Below are 27395 nucleotides of genomic sequence, written 5' to 3'. Positions count from 1 at the left end.
ACTTTGCACCAGAGACTGCTTCACAATATAGATACTTCTGTGAGCAGCTCAGGGCCTGAGATTCAGAGACCTTTCCCCCCCTGTAGTGTCCATCCCTGAATCAGGTCCTCAATTATTAATCTGGGCAAAAAGGCAAAAGAAAGATACGAGCGACTCGCGTCCAGCCTCGCGCCACGTATCGCCATGCTTCATCTGCGACTTTATATCAATTCCTTTGCAACAGAAATACTAAATGCTAAGTACCCAAGATACTACAGGGGGCTCTGCATGCGACTACAATGTGCACAATACACAAATTGCAGGAATAAGTATGTGGTACCAGGAATCGCTACCTGTGCCTCTCCCACCATACGGTGCAGAAAACGCTAGGTGAATGAGGACATCTGTACGCTGCCATTTGTGGCCAATTCATTTGTAAAGTATCTAATTGGCTGCAAAAAAATTATTGTCTTTAGAATTTTAATGTACTTTAAACCAAAAAATAGCTGTATTGTCCCAATTACCCGACAGTACCGTCTATAGCTCAGTGACCCTGCAGCAAAGCCATCGCAATAACGAATAAGACATGGCTGCTGTACAAGGCTCTTGTAGAGACACTGGGCCTACGGCGAATTCAAACCAATACAAATACTGATCTTTACCTTGTAACACTGATTACAGGATACATGGTCACACAACAAGATTTCATTATATTCTCTTTCAGCATCAGTCGTGAAGAGGGTGTGCAATAGTGTGGAATGAAGTAAAATAGAAAGAACTTAATGGTAAATCATTATGCTGCTACCTGGAATAAATCCCCATACTTGAAATAGAATTCCTGCCAGAAATGTCCTGCTGAAAACTCGGAAATGCAATGATGCAGGCATTAGGCAGAGACAAGCTGTTAAGGACTGACATCTCTTAGCAACCTTTCCACGGTTTGTCTCCATGATCGCAGATTTTGCTAAATAGTATCAGTCTGTGACAACTGACCAACAGTGCCTTTCTGAATTTTAAGCAGAAAATTTTAGGCAGAAGTCTTAAATTAAAATGATCGGGTTTTTATTAACCATCATTCAAAGGAGATACCGTTTAAGATACTAGATTACATTTGTGTAAATGTGTCCCTACACTTCCTCGCCCCACCCACCCACGTTCTCCCTCTCTAACCGTAGGGAGTCTTCAGTGTCAGATACAATACAACCAAATCTGTAAACACACACAAGCAAAGTCATTATTGTGCCCATGTGTAGTATGGAGATGAACATTTTACATGAAAGAAATAAATAAATCACACATACATCAAATTCTGAACCTGATTCAGCAAGGATCGCTGCTGCCATTACGCAAACAGTCTAACTGCGATCATATGCTAATCCATTGCCGTCGCAGCACAATATAACGACGCCCACCTTACCTTACACACATCTGTAATCCTTAGCAAGACTGCTAAACCATCGATAACAGTGAGTACCATCGCAGCCTCACATACACTTACACAAGCTCTGACCTTTTTCGGGGATTGCTAACCTCAGCGCACGCTAGGAGTCCTCAGGCTGCATACGGCATCGCAGTGGATAATTTATGCACGCCCCTGCATCGCGGTTCAACGCACTGGCACGTCTGTGTTTCGCCGACCACCCATCGTCACCTACCACAAACGGCACTTCCTGTCAATCACTCTGCGATGGGTCTGCGCAGTCCAGATCGCAGTGGCTAGTTCGCACACGCACACTGCGATGCATGCGCAGAACTCAACAATCGGCCAATTGCGTGCGTAATCTCAGTTGCGATCCTAGCTAAATCGGGCCCTCTGTATGAGCCCCACAGTGTAATAACCACAGGGGGAATATCAATCTTTTTTTTTTTTTTTTTTTACAATTTAACTTATAAGAATGGTGGTACTCCTATTCCAGGGTCAGTAGCACAGCTACACTGTGTTGGCTACTATAAAGGTCAGTAAAACTCTTATTTAGAAACATAGAATCTGACAGCAGGTAACAGCCACATAGCCCATCCAATCTAATCTGCCTTTGAAACAGTAACAAATAAGTAATTCACAAGTAGCTCATCGCATGCTGCCATATTTTTTTTTATGTTTTTGTGAAAGTTCATCCCACATCCCCAAGTCACTGACTTTGATCAATAAAACAAAACGGATGTTAGTAGCCATGCATGAAACATATACATATACATAAGATGGTACGACCCAGCGATGAAAAAGCTGTGATGTAATGACACATTGCGAGCGCCATACACACTGCGCAATCCAGTGTACAACGGCGCCATGTATGGTTACAAGCTGCACGGAACTGCACCGCGTCAGTCAATGCATTGTCCAATGCCGTGCAGAGCAGCAGATGGGACGATACGATGAACAACAATCATTACTGACGGATCGGTCGTACACGGTATACGTTGTGTACGATTCATCATTCTGATCTGCGTTGGAACTACATACCGTAAGATACATGATATAGGGGGAGATGTACTAAGCTCAGGAAAGTGATAAACTACCAGCCACTCAGTTCCTAACTGTCATGTTTCAGGCTGTTTGAAAAATGACAGTTGGGAGCTGACTGGCTGGTAGTTTATCACTCTCCAGAACTTAGTACATCTGCCCCATAATGTGTACCCAGCTTAAGTCTATACCGTTTATGTGAGTGTGACAACACCTTATCCGCTACCAAACCCGCGCTCACCTCTGATTGGCAGACGTCATTTCTGTTCTTCACCTTTCCAGAACACCCCCAAGAAGGCCGTTCTCTGTCCTACAGTAGCGTTGTGGCGTTACACAGGCACCTACGTCCCTATTCACGTTACATGTGTCTTACCTTACTCTTCCCCCCGGCCATCTTTTTGATGAAGCTCAGGGTCCTCCCGAACGGGGTCGTCTCTTGATTCCGGTTCTCCTTCTCATCTGTTTCCAGTGTATCGATGTCGCCACAGCTCTGCGCGCTCAACCTGAGGAGGACACGGAGATGTTGGTGGCCCAGGGCTGTGTGAAAAGGGTTAACACCTGCCCCTGACTTAGGGAACACGATGGGCTGAACGCAGATAGGCCAGAAAAACAGAGATCTCTCTCTCATGACCGGGGAGAGCAGGGCCAAGTGCTAATTGAGACAGGGATTGGGTCTGACAGGATGGGACAGGATCTTCTAATCCTTGAGCTTCAGGACACCAGTCATTCCCACCCACCCTGCCAGACTGGGGCATTATACATACATGGTAACAGGTGAGGACCAGGACGCTCTTAAGGGCAAGATTAAGTTATGTGCGGGCCCCTAACAATAACATTGTCAATCAGATATGGAGGTGATGTTACTAAAAAGTATCATGTGTAAATACTCCCAGCACCACACGTTACACACACTGCAGTGTCCCCAGCTCTCATTATGCCACACAGACACCCCAGTACACATACCACACATACACCCCAGTACACATTATGCCACACAGACACCCCAGCTCACATTATACCACACAGACACCCCCAGTACATAATGTCACACAAATCAGCCAGTACACATTATGCCACACACCCCAGTACACATTATGTCACACAGACATCCCAGCTCACATTATACCACACAGACACCCCCAGTACACATTATGTCACACAGACACCCCAGTACACATTATGTCACACAGACACCCCAGTACACATTATGTCACACAGACACCCCCAGTACACATTATGCCACACAGACACCCCAGTACACATTATGTCACAGACACCCCAGTACACATTATGTCACAGACACCCCAGTACACATTATGTCACAGACACCCCAGTACACATTATGTCACAGACACCCCAGTACACATTATGTCACAGACACCCCAGTACACATTATGTCACAGACACCCCAGTACACATTATGTCACAGACACCCCAGTACACATTATACCACATAGACACCCCAGTACACATTATGTCACAGACACCCCAGTACACATTATGTCACAGACACCCCAGTACACATTATGTCACAGACACCCCAGTACACATTATACCACATAGACACCCCAGTACACATTATGTCACAGACACCCCAGTACACATTATGTCACAGACACCCCAGTACACATTATGTCACACATAAAATACATCCCTTCATGCTGGTGATGTAGCCAGTGTGTTGGGAACCTGGCTGCCCTGATAAGAGAGTCAGAAAACGTCCATCTTGCTTATTACATTTAATGAGCCGCATGCACCACACAAGAAGCTGGACGAGCCTCCTCTAGACTTATAATGAGCCAAATATCTGGCTGACCTATAATGGCTTTTTTATATATATATTTTTTTTAATTATTATGATTATTATTATTATATTATCTTTTATTGTTAATGGGACAGAGGGGGTCATTCAGACCCGCTCGCGAGCGGCAGGACGCTCGCAAGCGGGTCGATGTTCCCCACTGCGCATGCGCACGACGGAGGGAGCTCCGTCGTGCGCATGCGCGAGACCCGGCGAGCGACGGGCTCACCATCGCTCCGGGTCTCGCACCAAAGGGGGCGTGCTGTCGATGTTGATTGAAAGCACGCCCCCTTTGGTGGGCGTGCCTGCCAGACGGAGGCGTTCCCATGGGAACGCCTACCGTCTCAAGCCAGCCCCACTGACATCACTAGTGATGTCAGTGGGAGTGATTTTGGGTCTGATAGAGCCAAAATCACTCCAGGGCTTGCGGCAGTGAGACCCTTCCGCAGGGTCTCCGTCGCAAGCCCGATGGTCGCGATGGTCAAGACCATCGCGACCATCATCATGGACGCTCGCTATAGCTGTGGGTGGTAACCCACAGCTATGCGAGCGTCCATGAGGACGCTCCAAAAAAAGGTAGGAGGGCCCTGCTTCAGAGAGAGCGCTCTGGTCAGAGCGCTCAGCTCTGAATCAGGCCCAGAGTGTAGTCAGTGTCGTACACAGGTATACATCTACAACTGATACAACTATCAGGATGTCAGAGCACAAATACAATACGCAAAATGCAACTTATCACACCTGTATAATGTATATTGGACCCCATAAATTTATAAATCATAACAATAAATGACTATGTTGTATAAAATATAGTAATTATACAGGCGGAGCTGCCAAGCCCAGGCCAGCAGGGGGATCAGCAGGACATCACAGCGGGACACAGGCTGGCTCAGGTGTGTAAGAAGATCAGACACTTACCTGTTGCACAGGTGTCTTCCGTTAGAGTACAGAGACGCATCTGCGGAGAGATAAAGTGGAAGGTTTTAGCCACTCAGACACCTGAGACCAGCAGCTTACAGGATAAAGCAGGTCACTATCGCACCTGAGCTGGGGGCCCAGAGAACGCTTCTGTCTGCCATTAATCCACGCAGGGCGTCAGATGAGAATCTCGGACAGCTGCTGCTATTTTACATTATGCTAATTCTGCTATGTAGCGAGGCCGCACATCGTACCGCGCCTGTAATTTACAGCAATATACCCTCATTTCACTGGATTGGCTCAGTCACTATATATTCCCAGAAAAGGACTGAGCATATCATGTCATATAAATAAATAAAAATATGACTATTACTTTTCAATACAGTCATTAAAATAGTATATTAATCCAATAAAATATTAAATAGCAGTAAAGTTACACTCCCACAGGTGGGCGCACGGCAGTGCTTTATATAAAACGTATTCGCGCCATTCACACAAATATTTTACTCGTTGTAAGATATCTCCGTTGCTGCCGTGATCTTCAAAGGTCCAATAGTTAACCAAGTCCACCAGCGCGCAATTAAAAGAAACTGTGGGCCTGATTCAGCAAAAATCGCAGTTGCTAATACGCACGCAATCGGCCGATTGCGTACTGCGCATGAATCGCAGTGCGCGTGCACCGGCCACTGCGATCAGGACTACGATCGCTGAGACTGCCATTGTAGAGGGATTGACAGGAAGTGCCGTTTGTGGGTGGTTATCGGAGAAACGCTGGCGTGTCAACGCCGTTGCATTGGCGTGCATAAATTAGCCATAGCGATAGATACGCAGCTTGAGCTCCCACTGCGTGCAATGAATTTAGCTATTCCTGAGTAAGGTCAGGGCCGCTGTAATTCTGCGTGTGGGACCAATGGTACTCGATGGTTTTGCTATTCAACAAAGTATTAGGGATGTGCGTAAGGGAATGTGGGCGTCCTTATGTTAGGCTGCGATCGCTTTGCGATTGCAATCATTAGCATCATTTTGCAGTGGATCTGCGTGCGATTACGGAGCGGAGATCGCAAGAGCGCTCCTTACTGAATCGGGTCCTGTGTTTCTATTTCAAAATTTAAAAAAAAAATATTTGCCAGAGACTGAAAAGTTTTCAAGCTTCATCATGAAGATCAGGGAAGAAAACATGAAGCTTCACAATCCGTGAAAACATTGTGAAAATATTAAGAACAGCAGCAAACCACGAGAAAGAAGACGGGAGGAAGCCGCTTTGTAGAGCTTACAACGTAATATGGAAAATGGGTAGGCTAGTTATCTGGGAGAGGTCTCCTGGTGGCGACGGACAGGAGACTTTGGCATTTTGGTGTCAGCGAGAAGGATAATTGTATTACATTATTACTGGGGTCTTCACAGATGCATGCTAACTCACATGCGATACCTGGCATGGAGACTGTGGGGGGAGCACGCCCTCTGGTGGAGACTGAGGCTAATGTCTATTCCTAATAGCATTCAGATAGACAATATTGTAAGGTGACTCTCTGGACAGAATCCTAAATTGGCATTTGCTGGTAGGTAGTGAGATTTTTGCAGTGCCTCTCAGTGATCTTTTCCATCATCCACACCAGGTGACACTGACAACAGAATTAAATATACCAGCACAGATACAAAACACAACATGGGTTTCGGACCCACCATAGTGCACTGAGGGTAACCCAGGGGGCGGATAGTGAGAGCCCTGGGTGAGGGTAATCTCATGCCATTTATATGGTTGCTATGGGAAACAAGTATTCAAAAGGGGACAAAATATACCCCTTTTCCATGGCAACCGTATTAATTAATGAAGTATTTTGGGAAGCAGAGGTGAAGGGAATCACTGAGGTAAGAGATAGATTTAGCATAGTCTAAGCTAGGACACAAACATTGGCATCTGATGGTGGGCCTCGCAGGAGTCCGGCTTCCAGGTACCATCCACCCTCCAGTATGCAAATGCTGATGGTACTATAATTACCAAGACTGGGTTTCTGACCTAACCCATAAACCCTACAACTTCCAAACTGGCCACATGTAAAGGTGGTTGTACCTTCTGCAGTGTCCTCCTGACTGACGCCTGTTATGCGGTCGTCTCTGTTCCCGTTTGTTATCTAAGCTTGGCGGTAACTGTGTGACTTCTCTTACAGGAGGTTAAAAAAAAGCTTCAACAAATGTGAAGTCACAAGGGTCAAAACGGGGTCTTCAGATGTTCTCACCATAGGACAACCACTACGATCCCTGGGATAGCGATTGACTGATCGTGTACCTACCCCACCCAGGGGGAACATAGAATGAAGTGACTCTTACAAGGAGAAAGCACTTTCATCCATATGTAACAGACGCTTGCTCCCTTGTGAAGCTGTAGGCCTTTGGTCACTGCCGGCCTTAGGACAGGAGTGACAATTTTGGCTTCCGCTGCTCACGTATTAGGACAATTAAGGAGAACATGTAAAGTAGCTTTTGGGGTTGGTCTACAGCTGCCGCGGTTTACAAGGGTCTGCACTGGGCCCCAGCTTTATAGGGTACTTAAAGCGTACTTTATTAGAGATTACTTTTACCAAGCACTGGATTATATATATACACATAGAATAAGCATGTGTCAGCCAGTACACTGCCTGTGGGATTGTCCACGTGTACAGGTATTCTGGGATGAACTTAATAGCTATATAAAAGAGATTCTAAAAATTGCTTTTGTGATCTCTAAAGATTGGGCTTTCTGGAATATAACCACAAACACATTCACAGGGCCTGACAAAAGGGAATAAGTTACTTCTGACCAAATCGACTGCAGCTGCCAAGAAAACCATTCTCTCACAATGGATTGAACCTAACCCACCTACCCTCACATTATTACATCCTAGAATAATATTTCTGTTTACAATGGACTGGACAGAGACGTCCACCAATAAAGAAAACCTTACTGAAAAGTTTTTGGTACATGGTTACCTTATATTCATACATTATCCCCATCACTTAAAGATTCTTTACGGAGATGTTTCCAACTAACGTCATGGTTTCATTTGGAAGTACTTGATAATGGTCCTCCCTTTTGATTTTAATTTTGATCCTGATTATGACTTTGACGCATACTACAACTATGAGACGGCCCGTTAATGTTAATGTTAAAGGTAATAATAAAGGTAATTATGACTAACTAAATATGTAACAGTGTTTGTAGCTACTTCTTGTGTGCGCAACTGCAATTTATATTTGGATTTATATACTGCAAATATTAGAATTGTTTTGTTGGATGATTCTCGGCAATGTGTTTATCATGCTGAAGGTTATTTAAGATGTAATTATATTGCAATATACCACTTTCCTAACAATAAAAAAAGCATGTGTCAGCCCCTCAGCTTATATATTATTAATGACAGGGGCGGTGTACACAGCCTCTCTATATATTACTAGACCGAGAGGTTCTTTCCGATCTATGGAACCCCCGGAGATGACATCACTGCACTCAGAGAGGTACATGAGAATGCAGCCTATATGTCACAGTCTGCTATATGTTTTGTTCTATTTAAGGGCTTATTCAGTACTCGTGCCACTTACTTTGACAGATTGGCTTTGTGATATGACTCTCAGAGATTCCGGAGTATTGCCCATAGGCTAAGTCGGGTTTCCAGATCCCACAGTGGGGTAAAAGTATCTGCATGTGCACTACCAATTAATCTGTGGGTGATTGGAGCCACGTCTCCTAACACTTATAGTGAGACCTTAACTAACAGTCAATGCTAGGTGATTGTTCTATAAGCCTCCACTTGTGCACACCCTGCAAACATTTAAATGAGAAATCAGTTTCTAACCTCCGGATGTCGTTTAGACTACTCTCATGTGTGCACCCATATTGAATTACGGAGTAGCGACCTGGTCCGGTTACTGCCATTCTCGTCTGCTTGCTAACAACAGTTGTCTACTGAATATATTGGACAGGTCTTTGGATCACGTTTCTCTCTCGCCTATGCTTGTTGCTGTAGCCTTGTCATGCATCTGACCAACAGTTATTTGGGCTTCACTGACTATGGTCCTCATTCAGACCCGGTCGCAAGTGCTGAGCGCTCGCAACCGGGTCGATGTTTATGCCCTGTGCAGCGGCCGCACTGCGCGTGTGCAAGCCCCAAAGCGAGAGAGAATTTCTCTCGCTCCGGAGCTCACTACAAAAGGGGCGGCTCGATCAGAGCAGGAAGCTCCCTGGGGCTTGCGGTTGCCGAGACCCAACCTTAGGGTCTCGTTGCAAACCGCAATGGTCTTGACCATCGCGACCATCAACCTGGTCGGTCGCTAAAGCTGTGGGTGGTAACCCACAGCGTAGCTAGTGACCAGGAGGCCGCACTTAAAGAAACAAGCGGCCGCCCTCATTCAGAGCGAGCGGTCGCTTCTTGCGACCGCCACTGAATGAGGGCCTATAGCCTTGCCTGCTGGTCATTCCTGGACTGTGTATCATTACTGTACAGAGTGACTATGTGAATACTAGTTAGTACTCTAAAACCTACCTACTTGTGGTTACTCACTGTGCTTTGCCATATTTATGATAGTAGGCCTGATTCACTACGGAACCGATCGCTAATGACTGCAATCGCAAAGTTAGTATAGAGACGCCCAAAGCCAGGATAGAGACCCACTACCGCTTTCGCACATCCGTGATACCGTGCACTCCTGCGTATACATCGGTACCATGGAGTAACATCGGCCCATCACGCACAATTACAACAGATCTGACCTTACTCAGAGATTGCAATCCTTGCTGCACGCTGTGAGTACACAAGCTGCGTATGCCGTCACAGTGGCTGATTTATGTACACCCAAGTAACGGCGTTCACACGGACAGACACGCCTGTATTTCTTCAACCACTCCCAAACACTGACCTGACGTCACTCCCTCTGCGCCACTCCCAAACACTGACCTGACGTCACTCCCTCTGCGCCACTCCCAAACACTGACCTGACGTCACTCCCTCTGCGCCACTCCCAAACACTGACCTGACGTCACTCCCTCTGCGATGGCTTTGTATCAGCGTAGGCGATCGCAATGCTAACTCGCACACTGCGATGTATATACATGCGCTGTACGCACCCTCGACTGATCTGCGTATGCGGTTGCAACTGCGATCCACCGATGGATCAGGCCCAAGTGTCTTTGCCATTGTCTAATATTTATTGAGCATATGGTTCTTCGTGAGTTCTCAAATATTTATATCTGATCTATATGATCATGTTTAATGTGCGAATAAATTCCCTCTCCAGCTATTAATCCAGTACACAGGAGCTATCACACCCCTACGCTGGTTATACGCTGGACGGAAGAGGGACCTCGCTGCTCTCTGTGGTTGTGCGTCTCTGCTTCTAAAGGTAAAATGTGCATCCTGATATGGGGGGTGAGCATTTCATGTGGGTGGTAAAGTCCCTTCATTTCCAACAGGACGTGCACACACACAAGCTTCCTTTACACAACAGCAGCACCATTGTACTAAGACCATGTACTGTTATACCTATTATACAATGCTATAAAGAGTTGTACTATTGTTATTACCGTCATACTTCATCACATCAATCATTCATCGGGGGACATTGGGACACTGAGTATAGAATGCAACACTAGAAGCTTCCACCTTTAGGAGTCAATTCCTGTTAGCCGCGAGGGGGACGAGATTCGCTGTCGCAATGGGGTAGAATCGCTGGCAGCGGCACGGCCCCCATCTTGCGGATTTTGTAGTGAGGCTGCAAAAAAAAAATATCTGCAAGTCCGGAGGTGCTGTAATTGCGGCATACGTACTTACGCTGCGAGGGAACTTGCGTCTGATAGAATCGACCCCTTAAAATCACCTCCAAGAGCTAACAAAGGGCCTGATTCAGAGCCGGACGCTATTTGCGGACGGTCGTTCCAAAAAAGGGGCCGGCTATTTAAATTGAGCGCTCGCTCTTTGCGGTTTGTTGACGCCTCTATGTCTGAGCAAGCGAACGAAAAATGCGCTCGCTATTTTGTAAAGACGCCCCCTGGCCGTTCGCATCACACGTCATCTCTGCTATTTATTAGATTAATCGGGAACATCGAAAGGCATCTGAACTGCTCGCAGTGCTTGTGGTAGGATTTAGTTCCCGCTATCACTGCGAGCAGTTCAGGCTAAAAGACAACCGAGTGACGTGGTCGATGACGCTCCTTTACTAATTATACACTCCCATTAAACTCCCTTTTGACCGGTTGGCACGCCTGCGTTCGGATCTCCACCCCCCGTTTTCAAGCACCTTCCCGTTACCACCCACAAACGGTACATTCTGTCAATCAAATTAGCAGCCCCTCGCTGTTTTACGAGCGCACGATTTCCGACCGCAATAACTGGTTTACGCATGCGCATTACGACCCATACGCATGCGCAGTTGTGCGAACATCGCTCAGAGCGAACGAGCGGCCGCTTATGAGTGGCTCTGAATCAGGCCCAAAGTCCAGATGACAGAACCAGGAGTACAGGAGAAGAGGGAGGGGATGTTAGCCAAAAAGAACAGCAGCAAGAATGAGAGAATAAAGGGAGGGGGGGCGTCCAGTGCCCCCCAGTGTACTCAGAGATGAAGATTTAATGCCAGTGTAATAATCCCACTCTCTGTCCTGTAATAAGGGGACACTAGAACAGCGGGGACAAAGCTGCCCATACAGGAGGGAATTCTGCAGCGTTGCAGTGCACAGTATCTTACATACAAACCTAGCTTTGCACTGTAGAAGTTTGTGCAGGTATGTACCACAGACCAGGTGGCTGCGAGCTGCACGGCCCTTCAGCTGAATCCCCATGCCTGTCCAACCAAAAGGCGCTCACCGGTCTGCAAGAGCGTGTCATAACCAGTTCAGGAACGGCCTCAACATAGTCACCTTCTAAGTATGGAACTTCAACTCCACCAGATCCAACGAGATTGAAAGGAGGGTGGCTGCAGGCCCGTAAACACCAGGCTGAGATGCTAACAATAGGCAGGGGGGTTTATGGAGGCTGCACAGACTTCAGACAGAAGAGGCAGCGTCCTCTGAAAGAGATCTGAAACAAAGCCTTTAAGAGCCGAGACCTTCTTAGCAGTAACCGGTCCAAACAAAGAGAAACGTTTCCATTTTACACCAGGAAATACTGTACACCCATCAGCATATAACATTAAAAGCACTGATGGGTGAAGTAAATAACAATGATTATCTCGTTACAATGGCACCAGACAAGGGGTGGGAGATATTAGGCAGCAAGTGAACAGTCAGTTCTTGAAGTTGATGTGTTGGAAGCGAGAGACTTCGAAAAGAGCCAAATTGTGATGGCGAGGCAACTGGGGCAAAGCATCTCCAAAATGCCAGGTCTTGTGGGGTGTTCCCAGTAAGCAGTGGTTGGTACCTACCAAAAGTGAAGGGGCTACTGTAGCACAGATTGCTGAAAAAGTTAATGCTGATTATGATAGAAAGGTGTCAAAACACAAAGTGCATCATCACAGCTTTCTGCGTATGGAGCTGCGTAAACGCAGACCAGAGATGAGAGCCCATGCTGACCCCTGTTCACTGCCAAAAGTGCCTACAATTGGCATATATGCATCAGAACTGGACCATGGAGCATTTATATTTTACATAATGTGAAAGGCCAGGTGCGTCATGTACCTGGGGAAGAGAAGGCACCAGGATGCACTATGGGAAGAAAGCAGCCGGCAGAGGCAGCGTTATGCTTTGGGCAATGGTCTACTGGCAAAGACTGGGCACTGGCATTCGTGTGGATGGTACTTTAACATGTACCACCTACCTAAACATTGTTGTAGACCAAGTACACCCCTTCATTGCAACAGCATTGCCTGCTGGGAATGGCCGCATTCAGCAGGATCACGCGCCCGGCCGCCACACTGCAATATTGTTCAGGAATAGTTTGAGGAACGTGACAGAGTTCAAGGCATTGAATCGGCCTCCAAATTCCCCAGAACTCCATCTGATCAAACATTTGTGGGATGTGCTGGAATAATAAGTCTGAGCCATGGAGGCCCCACCTCGCAACCTACAGGTCTTACAGGACCTGCTGCTAACGTCTTGGAGCCAGATACCACAGGACACCTTCAGTAGTCTTGTGGAGTCCATGCCTCGATGCAATTAAAATCGACCTTTTGTAAATATACCACCTAGCCTCAGTAAGTCCTGCATCAATGGCAGCTTCCCCCAAGGCAAAGCTAATATGGAGGGCCCCTGCCACCATGAAGACTGAAGGATGGCTGGGGCTATATTGCTGGGCTATCCCTTAAGGTAACAGTGTACAGAGACAATGCTAGGACTTGTAGTTTCAGAACAGCTGTAAAGCCACAGGTTGGCCAGGTCTGATCTACATGGTGATGGTCCTAGATAGGCGAGCTATGGGAGCATCCACCTTAGGCTCAGATTCCCAATTCACGGAATACTTGCTAAATACCTACCATGCTTCACATTGCAGGTCCTCCTACCCACATAGCTGTGGTCAAGAAGCCAAGCAGAGGAAGAGTAGCTTCCTGTGTCTCCCTTGCAAGGGGCAAAGGTACCGGAGTACCGGCATGACATCCTAGAGCTTGCGTTGAGTTGCATGAGCTCTGCTATAACTTTGCCCAAAGTCTTTGCCCAGACTGGCTCTGACATATCTGACATACAGCGCCTGAGCTAGACTTAGCACAGGGCAATTTAGAAGAGCACCTGGAACAGGGAAAGACCCTCCCCAAATATAGGCCCTAGACATAAATCCTTTCCCAGACATAGTAAGAAAGAGGGAAGAAAGGAGAGGACAGACGCAGTGCACAAGCCAATTAGATGTGGAGCTGCGAACAGGGAGATCCAGCACCCCAAACCCTCTGTCCGCTACTTCCCTGCAGAGAGGACTGCAGTCATGTGGGATGGAGAGCAACTAGTGCTTGCTGCTGCCATGGATGGCACCCGTGTCCCTCCTGGAGGGCTTTGCAGAATGGAGGTGCCATAGGGATGCCCCCTCCTACCAGGGCATAGCACGAAATGACAGCCTCTCTGTGCCTAATGACAGGCAGGCTGTGCATTACCTTCCTCTATCCCAGGAAACTTGTAACCCCCTCCTGTGCCGATCGCACTAAAGCACAGTTACCCTCCTTTACATTATAGTTGTGCTTCCAATGCAGGGTCCAGAGCCTGGCTCATATGCCAGCAGTGACCTAGTAATCCCATCCCATGGTGGGAGCGGGCAGATGGTATTGGCACCTCGGCCCTGTTCAGGCAACCACAGTCACAGGTGAGAGATACAGATGAAAACTGGTTAAAATGTAAAATCAAAAAAACTTTGAAAAAGAGAAGCATTGGCTGGTAAATACAGCTACGGTGCGCACTTTAACCAAGACATCCAAAAACAATCTCTTCACGATAAGCTTCCCAGTACAGAGGGGGAAGAGCTGGAACTGGAGGTAATCATATGAGAGCCCAAACTTCTAATGCTGCACTTTACCCCAAGTGTTCCAGTGTGTCCCCAAACTGGATCAAAGAGAACTAGCAAATGAACTACAGCGATAATCCCTATATCTGCTCATTGCCGGAGTATGTCCTCTACAGTATATCCACTCATCATCAGGTTATTATATCAGGGTATCAGCTACTACACCTAATAACCATTGTGTACTGTACTCACCATCAGGTTATTATATCAGGGTATCAGCTACTACACCTAATAACCATTCTGTACTCCACTCACCATCAGGTTATTATATCAGGGTATCAGCTACTACACCCAATAACCATTCTGTACTGTACTCACCATCAGGTTATTATATCAGGGTATCAGCTACTACACCTAATAACCATTCTGTACTGTACTCATCATCAGGTTATTATATCAGGGTATCAGCTACTACACCTAATAACCATTCTGTACTCCACTCACCATCAGGTTATTATATCAGGGTATCAGCTACTACACCTAATAACCATTCTGTACTGTACTCACCATCAGGTTATTATATCAGGGTATCAGCTACTACACCTAATAACCATTCTGTACTGTACTCATCATCAGGTTATTATATCAGGGTATCAGCTACTACACCTAATAACCATTCTGCACTCCACTCACCATCAGGTTATTATATCAGGGTATCAGCTACTACACCTAATAACCATTCTGTACTCCACTCACCATCCGGTTATTATATCAGGGTATCAGCTACTACACCTAATAACCATTCTGTACTGTTCTCACCATCAGGTTATTATATCAGCGTATCAGCTACTACACCTAATAACCATTCTGTACTCCACTCACCATCAGGTTATTATATCAGGGGATCAGCTACTACACCTAATAACCATTCTGTACTCCACTCACCATCAGGTTATTATATCAGGGTATCAGCTACTACACCTAATAACCATTCTGTACTGTACTCACCATCAGGTTATTATATCAGGGTATCAGCTACTATACCTAATAACCATTCTGTACTCCACTCACCATCCGGTTATTATATCAGGGTATCAGCTACTACACCTAATAACCATTCTGTACTCCACTCACCATCAGGTTATTATATCAGGGGATCAGCTACTACACCTAATAACCATTCTGCACTCCACTCACCATCAGGTTATTATATCAGGGTATCAGCTACTACACCTAATAACCATTCTGCACTCCACTCACCATCAGGTTATTATATCAGGGTATCAGCTACTACACCTAATAACCATTCTGTACTCCACTCATCATCAGGTTATTATATCAGGGGATCAGCTACTACACCTAATAACCATTCTGTACTCCACTCACCATCAGGTTATTATATCAGGGTATCAGCTACTACACCTAATAACCATTCTGTACTCCACTCACCATCAGGTTATTATATCAGGGGATCAGCTACTACACCTAATAACCATTCTGTACTCCACTCACCATCCGGTTATTATATCAGGGTATCAGCTACTACACCCAATAACCATTCTGTACTGTACTCATCATCAAGTTATTATATCAGGGTATCAGCTACTACACCTAATAACCATTCTGTAATCCACTCACCATCAGGTTATTATATCAGGGTATCAGCTACTACACCTAATAACCATTCTGTACTGTACTCATCATCAGGTTATTATATCAGGGTATCAGCTACTACACCTAATAACCATTCTGCACTCCACTCACCATCCGGTTATTATATCAGGGTATCAGCTACTACACCTAATAACCATTCTGTACTGTTCTCACCATCAGGTTATTATATCAGGGTATCAGCTACTACACCTAATAACCATTCTGTACTGTTCTCACCATCAGGTTATTATATCAGCGTATCAGCTACTATACCTAATAACCATTCTGTACTCCACTCACCATCAGGTTATTATATCAGGGTATCAGCTACTATACCTAATAACCATTCTGTACTCCACTCACCATCCGGTTATTATATCAGGGTATCAGCTACTACACCTAATAACCATTCTGTACTCCACTCACCATCAGGTTATTATATCAGGGGATCAGCTACTACACCTAATAACCATTCTGTACTCCACTCACCATCAGGTTATTATATCAGGGTATCAGCTATTACACCTAATAACCATTCTGCACTCCACTCACCATCAGGTTATTATATCAGGGTATCAGCTACTACACCTAATAACCATTCTGTACTCCACTCACCATCAGGTTATTATATCAGGGTATCAGCTACTACACCTAATAACCATTCTGCACTCCACTCACCATCAGGTTATTATATCAGGGTATCAGCTACTACACCTAATAACCATTCTGCACTCCACTCACCATCAGGTTATTATATCAGGGTATCAGCTACTACACCTAATAACCATTCTGTACTCCACTCACCATCAGGTTATTATATCAGGGTATCAGCTACTACACCTAATAACCATTCTGCACTCCACTCACCATCAGGTTATTATATCAGGGTATCAGCTACTACACCTAATAACCATTCTGCACTCCACTCACCATCAGGTTATTATATCAGGGTATCAGCTACTACACCTAATAACCATTCTGTACTCCACTCACCATCAGGTTATTATATCAGGGTATCAGCTACTACACCTAATAACCATTCTGTACTCCACTCACCATCAGGTTATTATATCAGGGTATCAGCTACTACACCTAATAACCATTCTGTACTCCACTCACCATCAGGTTATTATATCAGGGGATCAGCTACTACACCTAATAACCATTCTGTACTGTACTCACCATCAGGTTATTATATCAGGGTAACAGCTACTACACCTAATAACCATTCTGTACTCCACTCACCATCAGGTTATTATATCAGGGGATCAGCTACTACACCTAATAACCATTCTGTACTCCACTCACCATCAGGTTATTATATCAGGGTATCAGCTACTACACCTAATAACCATTCTGTACTGTACTCATCATCAGGTTATTATATCAGGGTATCAGCTACTACACCTAATAACCATTCTGCACTCCACTCACCATCCGGTTATTATATCAGGGTATCAGCTACTACACCTAATAACCATTCTGTACTGTACTCACCATCAGGTTATTATATCAGCGTATCAGCTACTACACCTAATAACCATTCTGTACTCCACTCACCATCAGGTTATTATATCAGGGGATCAGCTACTACACCTAATAACCATTCTGTACTCCACTCACCATCAGGTTATTATATCAGGGTATCAGCTACTACACCTAATAACCATTCTGTACTGTACTCACCATCAGGTTATTATATCAGGGTATCAGCTACTATACCTAATAACCGTTCTGTACTCCACTCACCATCCGATTATATCAGGTGATCAGCTACTACACCTAATAACCATTCTGTACTCCACTCACCATCCGGTTATTATATCAGGTGATCAGCTACTACACCTAATAACCATTCTGTACTCCACTCACCATCAGGTTATTATATCAGGGTATCAGCTACTACACCTAATAACCATTCTGTACTGTACTCACCATCAGGTTATTATATCAGGGTAACAGCTACTACACCTAATAACCATTCTGTACTGTACTCACCATCAGGTTATTATATCAGGGTAACAGCTACTACACCTAATAACCATTCTGTACTCCACTCACCATCAGGTTATTATATCAGGGGATCAGCTACTACACCTAATAACCATTCTGTACTCCACTCACCATCCGGTTATTATATCAGGGTATCAGCTACTACACCCAATAACCATTTTGTACTGTACTCATCATCAGGTTATTATATCAGGGTATCAGCTACTACACCTAATAACCATTCTGTACTCCACTCACCATCAGGTTATTATATCAGGGGATCAGCTACTACACCTAATAACCATTCTGTACTCCACTCACCATCCGGTTATTATATCAGGGTATCAGCTACTACACCTAATAACCATTCTGTACTCCACTCACCATCCGGTTATTATATCAGGGTATCAGCTACTACACCTAATAACCATTCTGTACTCCACTCACCATCCGGTTATTATATCAGGGTATCAGCTACTACACCTAATAACCATTCTGCACTCCACTCACCATCAGGTTATTATATCAGGGTATCAGCTACTACACCTAATAACCATTCTGCACTCCACTCACCATCCGGTTATTATATCAGGGTATCAGCTACTACACCTAATAACCATTCTGTACTGTTCTCACCATCAGGTTATTATATCAGGGTATCAGCTACTACACCTAATAACCATTCTGTACTCCACTCATCATCAGGTTATGATATCAGGGGATCAGCTACTACACCTATTAACCATTCTGTACTCCACTCACCATCAGGTTATTATATCAGGGGATCAGCTACTACACCTAATAACCATTCTGTACTGTACTCACCATCAGGTTATTATATCAGGGTATCAGCTACTACACCTAATAACCATTCTGTACTGTACTCACCATCAGGTTATTATATCAGGGTATCAGCTACTACACCTAATAACCATTCTGTACTCCACTCACCATCAGGTTATTATATCAGGGTATCAGCTACTACACCTAATAACCATTCTGTACTCCACTCACCATCCGGTTATTATATCAGGTGATCAGCTACTACACCTAATAACCATTCTGTACTCCACTCACCATCCGGTTATTATATCAGGGTATCAGCTACTACACCTAATAACCATTCTGTACTGTACTCACCATCAGGTTATTATATCAGGGTATCAGCTACTACACCTAATAACCATTCTGTACTGTACTCACCATCAGGTTATTATATCAGGGTATCAGCTACTACACCTAATAACCATTCTGTACTCCACTCACCGTCTGGTTATTATATCAGGGTATCAGCTACTACACCTAATAACCATTCTGTACTCCACTCGCCATCAGGATATTATAGCAGGGTATCAGCTACTACACCTAATAACCATTCTGTACTCCACTCATCATCAGGTTATTATATCAGGGTATCAGCTACTACACCTAATAACCATTCTGTACTGTACTCACCATCAGGTTATTATATCAGGGTATCAGCTACTACACCTAATAACCATTCTGTACTCCACTCACCATCTGGTTATTATATCAGGGTATCAGCTACTACACCTAATAACCATTCTGTACTCCACTCACCATCAGGTTATTATATCAGGTGATCAGCTACTACACCTAATAACCATTCTGTACTCCACTCAACATCCGGTTATTATATCAGGGTATCAGCTACTATACCTAATAACCATTCTGTACTCCACTCACCATCCGGTTATTATATCAGGTGATCAGCTACTACACCTAATAACCATTCTGTACTCCACTCACCATCCGGTTATTATATCAGGTGATCAGCTACTACACCTAATAACCATTCTGTACTCCACTCACCATCCGGTTATTATATCAGGTGATCAGCTACTACACCTAATAACCATTCTGTACTCCACTCACCATCCGGTTATTATATCAGGTGATCAGCTACTACACCTAATAACCTTTCTGTACTGTACTCACCATCAGGTTATTATATCAGGGTATCAGCTACTACACCTAATAACCATTCTGTACTCCACTCACCATCCGGTTATTATATCAGGTGATCAGCTACTACACCTAATAACCATTCTGTACTCCACTCACCATCCGGTTATTATATCAGGTGATCAGCTACTACACCTAATAACCATTCTGTACTCCACTCACCATCAGGTTATTTTATCAGGGTATCAGCTACTACACCTAATAACCATTCTGTACTCCACTCACCGTCCAGTTAGTATATCAGGGTATCAGCTACTACACCTAATAACCATTCTGTACTCCACTCACCATCAGGTTATTATATCAGGGTATCAGCTACTACACCTAATAACCATTCTGTACTCCACTCACCATCCGGTTATGATATCAGGTGATCAGCTACTACACCTAATAACCATTCTGTACTCCACTCACCATCCGGTTATTATATCAGGTGATCAGCTACTACACCTAATAACCATTCTGTACTCCACTCACCATCCGGTTATTATATCAGGTGATCAGCTACTACACCTAATAACCATTCTGTACTCCACTCACCATCCGGTTATTATATCAGGTGATCAGCTACTACACCTAATAACCATTCTGTACTCCACTCACCATCCGGTTATTATATCAGGTGATCAGCTACTACACCTAATAACCATTCTGTACTCCACTCACCATCCGGTTATTATATCAGGTGATCAGCTACTACACCTAATAACCTTTCTGTACTGTACTCACCATCAGGTTATTATATCAGGGTATCAGCTACTACACCTAATAACCATTCTGTACTCCACTCACCATCCGGTTATTATATCAGGTGATCAGCTACTACACCTAATAACCATTCTGTACTCCACTCACCATCCGGTTATTATATCAGGTGATCAGCTACTACACCTAATAACCATTCTGTACTCCACTCACCATCAGGTTATTTTATCAGGGTATCAGCTACTACACCTAATAACCATTCTGTACTCCACTCACCGTCCGGTTAGTATATCAGGGTATCAGCTACTACACCTAATAACCATTCTGTACTCCACTCACCATCCGGTTATTATATCAGGTGATCAGCTACTACACCTAATAACCATTCTGTACTCCACTCACCATCAGGTTATTATATCAGGGTATCAGCTACTACACCTAATAACCATTCTGTACTCCACTCGCCATCAGGATATTATAGCAGGGTATCAGCTACTACACCTAATAACCATTCTGTACTCCACTCATCATCAGGTTATTATATCAGGGTATCAGCTACTACACCTAATAACCATTCTGTACTGTACTCACCATCAGGTTATTATATCAGGGTATCAGCTACTACACCTAATAACCATTCTGTACTCCACTCACCATCTGGTTATTATATCAGGGTATCAGCTACTACACCTAATAACCATTCTGTACTCCACTCACCATCCGGTTATTATATCAGGTGATCAGCTACTACACCTAATAACCATTCTGTACTCCACTCACCATCCGGTTATTATATCAGGTGATCAGCTACTATACCTAATAACCATTCTGTACTCCACTCACCATCCGGTTATTATATCAGGGTATCAGCTACTACACCTAATAACCATTCTGTACTCCACTCACCATCCGGTTATTATATCAGGTGATCAGCTACTACACCTAATAACCATTCTGTACTCCACTCACCATCCGGTTATTATATCAGGTGATCAGCTACTACACCTAATAACCATTCTGTACTCCACTCACCATCCGGTTATTATATCAGGTGATCAGCTACTACACCTAATAACCATTCTGTACTCCACTCACCATCCGGTTATTATATCAGGTGATCAGCTACTACACCTAATAACCTTTCTGTACTGTACTCACCATCAGGTTATTATATCAGGGTATCAGCTACTACACCTAATAACCATTCTGTACTCCACTCACCATCCGGTTATTATATCAGGTGATCAGCTACTACACCTAATAACCATTCTGTACTCCACTCACCATCCGGTTATTATATCAGGTGATCAGCTACTACACCTAATAACCATTCTGTACTCCACTCACCATCAGGTTATTTTATCAGGGTATCAGCTACTACACCTAATAACCATTCTGTACTCCACTCACCGTCCGGTTAGTATATCAGGGTATCAGCTACTACACCTAATAACCATTCTGTACTCCACTCACCATCAGGTTATTATATCAGGGTATCAGCTACTACACCTAATAACCATTCTGCACTGTACTCACCATCAGGTTATTATATCAGAGTATCAGCTACTACACCTAATAACCATTCTGTACTGTACTCACCATCCGGTTATTATATCAGGGTATCAGCTACTACACCTAATAACCATTCTGTACTCCACTCACCATCCGGTTATTATATCAGGGTATCAGCTACTACACCTAATAACCATTCTGTACTCCACTCACCGTCTGGTTATTATATCAGGGTATCAGCTACTACACCTAATAACCATTCTGTACTCCACTCACCATCAGGTTATTATATCAGGGTATCAGCTACTACACCTAATAACCATTCTGTACTCCACTCACCATCAGGTTATTATATCAGGGTATCAGCTACTACACCCAATAACTAACCATTCTGTACTCCACTCACCATCCGGTTATTATATCAGGGTAACAGCTACTACACCTAATAACCATTCTGTACTCCACTCACCATCCGGTTATTATATCAGGGTATCAGCTACTACACCTAATAACCATTCTGTACTCCACTCACCATCTGGGTAGCAGTGGTCGATGCCAGTCATGGAGACGGATTTGGAGAGAGGGTTATACAGGTAGTTCTGGGAGGAGAGGTACGCCTGGAGTCTCTTGGCATGTTCCTAAACAAGAAGCAGATTAAAAGGAATAATTACCAGACAGTATCACCAAAACCTAGCACAGCAGGCTCTGCGGTGGAGACACACAGCCCAAATATACATCTTATATATTTATCACTAGGCAGTAAGCTCCTATAGATAATAGCTCCACTATACTGGGCAGCATGGTTGTTGCAGTGGTTAGCATCTCTGCCTCACAGCACTGAGGTCGTGCGTTCCATTCTCAATCATGTTTCATATGTGTAGAGTTTTTATGTTCTCCCAGTGTTGGCATGGTTTCCCTGCCAAAATCCAAAAACACACAGGTAGGTTAGTTGGCTTCCGACAAAAATGTAACTGCAGTGTCCAAGTGGTACGGAATATAGAGTTTAAGGTGCACGACGGAGGCTGCTCCGTCGTGCGCATGCGCGAGACCCGGCGAGCGACGGGGAAGCCGTCGCTCGGGGTCTCGCACCAAAGGGGCTTTATGTCGATGGTGAGTTCCATGGGAACGCCTACCGTCTGGGTCCGGCCTCACTGACATCACTAGTGATGTCAGTGGGAGTGATTTTGGCTCTGATAGAGCCAAAATCACTCCAGGGCTTGCGGCAGCGAGACCCTACCGCAGGGTCTCGTCACAAGCCCGATGGTCTTGACCATCGCCATGGACGCTCGCATAAGCGGTGGGTGGTAACCCACAGCTATGCGAGCGTCCAGGAGGACGCACCAAAAAAAAACAAAACACGTCCTGATTCAGAGCGGGCGCTCGTTCAGAGTGTCCGGCTCTGAATCAGGCCCAGAGAACGGTTACAGGAACGCAGGCCGGCTCCACCCACTCCCCGTAACCAAACGGGCTTCTGGGGAACTGCAAGAGATCTCGTAAAAGAATACCGGCGCCTATGCAGTACAAATCCTGCGCATGCTGCGACCTTCTATCATCGGTAAGAAAGAAATGTTACACATCTAGTGACTATACGCGGCTCTCAGCGTATGGTGCAAAATAACCCACAGCAGCCAATCAGACATTGGCTTTCATTCCTCTAACCTGAACTGATGCAAGCAGACATCTGATTGGCGAGTAACTGATATTATTGCCCTGTTATTATACATTTCAATGAACCGGAAAGGGAACAGGTTGCACATTACGGAATCACAGACTCCTTACAATGAAAGATTCATTTTATAAATGCTACTTGAAAAATGAGAGGTAGATTGTGATTGGCTGCTCTGTGTAGCGGATATTATTAGCAGAATTAGTAATTAACAGTACTTTAGGGGGATCCTTCCCTGAGGCCCCGTCCTGTTCATTGTATTTAGGGGGCTGCGTGCACTCAGGGACCCCCCAAGCACTGTCTGGGGATTAGTATTAGGACGACTCCTTAATAAAGAGTAGTGGATACATGAACTGGCTGTTATCCTGGTAATTAAGGGGTCTCACCTCTTGTGTCACCTCCAGGTCCTCCCCTCGATGTGACAGCAAAGACTCCAACTCATCGGTGCTGCGGATAATGGGTGTCCGACGCGGGTCTCTCCTGTACCCCATACTCTCCTCTATCTCCTCGGGGTCCAGACCTTTCAGACTGAGGCTGCAGGAGACACACAGACAGACGTTAATGCCTCAGTGCGCGGGTAGTGATGCCCTTTAGTAGATCAGACAGATGAGGTGCTGGCATGCTGCACTAGGATCACAGGTTAGAACAGAACAGAAGGCTCTTTTGCACCGCTCAGACTCTCAGCTGCTTTCCTTCCTGAGAAGCTCTCCAACCATCAGCTTCCTCTCCCACCCACCCCCCCAGCCCTGGGGCTCACTACTACCCGGCTCCTGCCCCCCGGCATCACGTACCACTCCATGGACTGCGCGCGGATGTCTGTAGCCGACATGAAGCTGCCCCAGTAGGTGAGGTTGCAGCCCTCGTCCATTTTGCTTCCTGCTGCTGCTCCGTTTGCAGAAGTGTCGGCTGTGTGATGGAGACGGAAGCCGCCATCGGTGTCTGTGCCGAGCACGTCGGCGGGTCACGTCCCCTTAGTGTTTATGTGGGTGTTCTATAGAAAGGTTACCACATCTGTCTGTGTATGACTCTGACGAAAGACTGCTGCTTCCCTATAGTCACAGAACTCCTGGTGACCTCTAATACCAATTACATCAGTGATCACATTATCCCACATATACTAAGTAAGTGACGTCAGGATATTATCAGCCCCTCTGTATAATAGCACAACCGCTGCCCGGTACCCTTACACAGTAACAGTTCTTACATCATAGAGGGGGAATGTAGTAGCCTCAGATTGTGCATTTTTCTGTCCAGTTGGAAGCTGCCATGTGTACTGGAACGCGACTAGCGGCAAAGTCGCCACAAATCCGCAGAGTCTCGATGAAAGTTTCCGTCCCTTACAAGTCGGTAGATGTCGTAGCCTCGCTGGGAAAGCGCCAGAACAGCTTGTAGGATAAAAGAGGTCCCACTGGCCGGCGAGAGAGCTCGCACTACGTTCTAGGCCGTCTGTCCGGGCAGCACGTAACAATCAGCCACATTACACATATCTGTCACTTTGTCACTGCTTACTACTCAATTAAGGGGCCCCAAAAAGAATAAATATCTTGACGGGCCTTATCCCTAACCCTCCCCATGGGCCTTATCCCTAACCCTCCCCACGGGCCTTATCCCTAACCCTTCCCCACGGGCCTATCCTTAACCCTTCCCCACGGGCCTATCCCTAACCCTTCCCCACGGGCCTATCCCTAACCCTTCCCCACGGGCCTTATCCCTAACCCTTCCCCACGGGCCTTATCCCTAACCCTCCTCCCGGGCCTTATCCCTAACCCTTCCCCACGGGCCTATCCTTAACCCTTCCCCACGGGCCTATCCCTAACCCTTCCCCACGAGCCTATCCCTAACCCTTCCCCACGGGCCTATCCCTAGACCTTCCCCACGGGCCTATCCCTAACCCTTCCCCACGGGCCTATCCCTCACCCTTCCCCACGGGCCTATCCCTAAACCTTCCCCACGGGCCTATCCCTAACCCTTCCCCACGGGCCTTATCCCTAACCCTTCCCCACGGGCCTTATCCCTAACCCTTCCCCACGGGCCTTATCCCTCACCCTTCCCCACGGGCCTATCCCTAACCCTTCCCCACGGGCCTATCCCTAACCCTTCCCCACGGGCCTTATCCCTCACCCTTCCCCACGGGCCTTATCCCTCACCCTTCCCCACGGGCCTTATCCCTAACCCTTCCCCACGGGCCTTATCCCTAACTCTTCCCAATGTCAACTCTATAATATGGACTATGTGCCTGATTCAGACTTGTACGCAAAACCTGATGTACACAAACCTGGCTGAGACCGATAATCATGGTTGTGATCCGATGCTGCAAATTAAGACGCAGCACTTGGATCTGCAACGCCGACAGGAGGCGTCTTTTCTCTTCAGACGCCCCCTGTGGCATTAGCACGTTAGCACAGCAGCTGCGTCACAGTGACGCTTATACCGTACAGCTGAATCAATGTTTTTTTCTTCTTCTTGAATAACCATATGCAAAATGTCTGCCAGAATAAGGGATTTATAAACCATTAGTAAGTGTCAATGTTGTGTTCAGGGATCGGTGCCGTTATTCAGGTTTATAATAATAACTGTAATTCTGGAACCTCCTATTCCCGTTATTATGAGGCAAAGTGTTGTATATGAAGGTTTTCCTTTATTTAGTGATTTATTTCGCTGCGTGCTGCCATTCTGCAGTCTGTGTCACTAGGTCACCGCACCTGTTTGCATAGCGCGGCGTGTTGCGATCAGCCCACTATGGGAACCGGGAACTGTGTACACTGATAGGACTATACGCATAAAGGCGTGTGGGCAAGACCCACAGTACAGTGCAAGGAGGAACCCAGCAAGGTACAGGGCAGAGGTGGGGGTAATTATTAGAACAGGTTAAATTCTAACATGTGGAGGGACTGTCGGGGCGGCCAGCTCTCATCGCCCCTCCGCTTAGGCTGTAGAACAAAATCAGAGCGAAGCTCAAATGGAACATCAGAAAAAGGCTTGGTGATCCCTATGGCGATAGCAAGGGCATCCAGGCAGCCACTAGAGGCAGCAGAGGGTGAATGCCTGAAAGAACAGAGGAGCATTTTACGCAGAATCAGTGGGCTACTGTGCGTTACCAGAGGTTTTACAACACAGGGAAAAGGCTAAGTGATTGAATAGCTCCAGGTGTTAAACCTGGTGCTTTCCGTGCACAGTATAGCTTGTTCCTAATTAGATATAACCCCCATGTGTTCAATTCCCAAATCATGGCGCTATCTTTTCCTCTTCCACAATCCAAAAAAAACCCAATACATACTGGCAGGTTAATTGGCTGCTCAGCAAAAAAAAAAAAAAAATTAACCCTTATGTGTATTTGTGTGG

General features: G+C 45.6%; 1 protein-coding gene across 2 annotated transcripts in view; it reads right to left on the bottom strand.

The window, feature by feature from the left end:
* The window catches only part of ARHGEF2 (Rho/Rac guanine nucleotide exchange factor 2), a 174993-nt gene that overhangs the window by 83448 nt on the left and 64150 nt on the right, over window positions 1-27395 (bottom strand). For both annotated transcript variants that reach the window (XM_088467547.1, XM_088467548.1), the window contains exons 4-7: window positions 24440-24587; window positions 22920-23025; window positions 5157-5196; window positions 2814-2943 (exon numbers count right to left, since the gene is read on the bottom strand). In XM_088467547.1, the coding sequence (XP_088323673.1) occupies window positions 2814-2943; window positions 5157-5196; window positions 22920-23025; window positions 24440-24587 (424 nt within the window). The remainder of the gene's footprint in view (window positions 1-2813; window positions 2944-5156; window positions 5197-22919; window positions 23026-24439; window positions 24588-27395) is intronic.

This window comes from Taudactylus pleione, unplaced genomic scaffold (genome assembly GCF_031769625.1).
Source record: "Taudactylus pleione unplaced genomic scaffold, aTauple2 ptg000073l, whole genome shotgun sequence".
In the NCBI taxonomy this organism is placed as follows: domain Eukaryota; kingdom Metazoa; phylum Chordata; class Amphibia; order Anura; family Myobatrachidae; genus Taudactylus; species Taudactylus pleione.
Note: the sequence above shows the minus strand (reverse complement) of the source record. Positions and strands in the feature narration are given on the sequence as shown.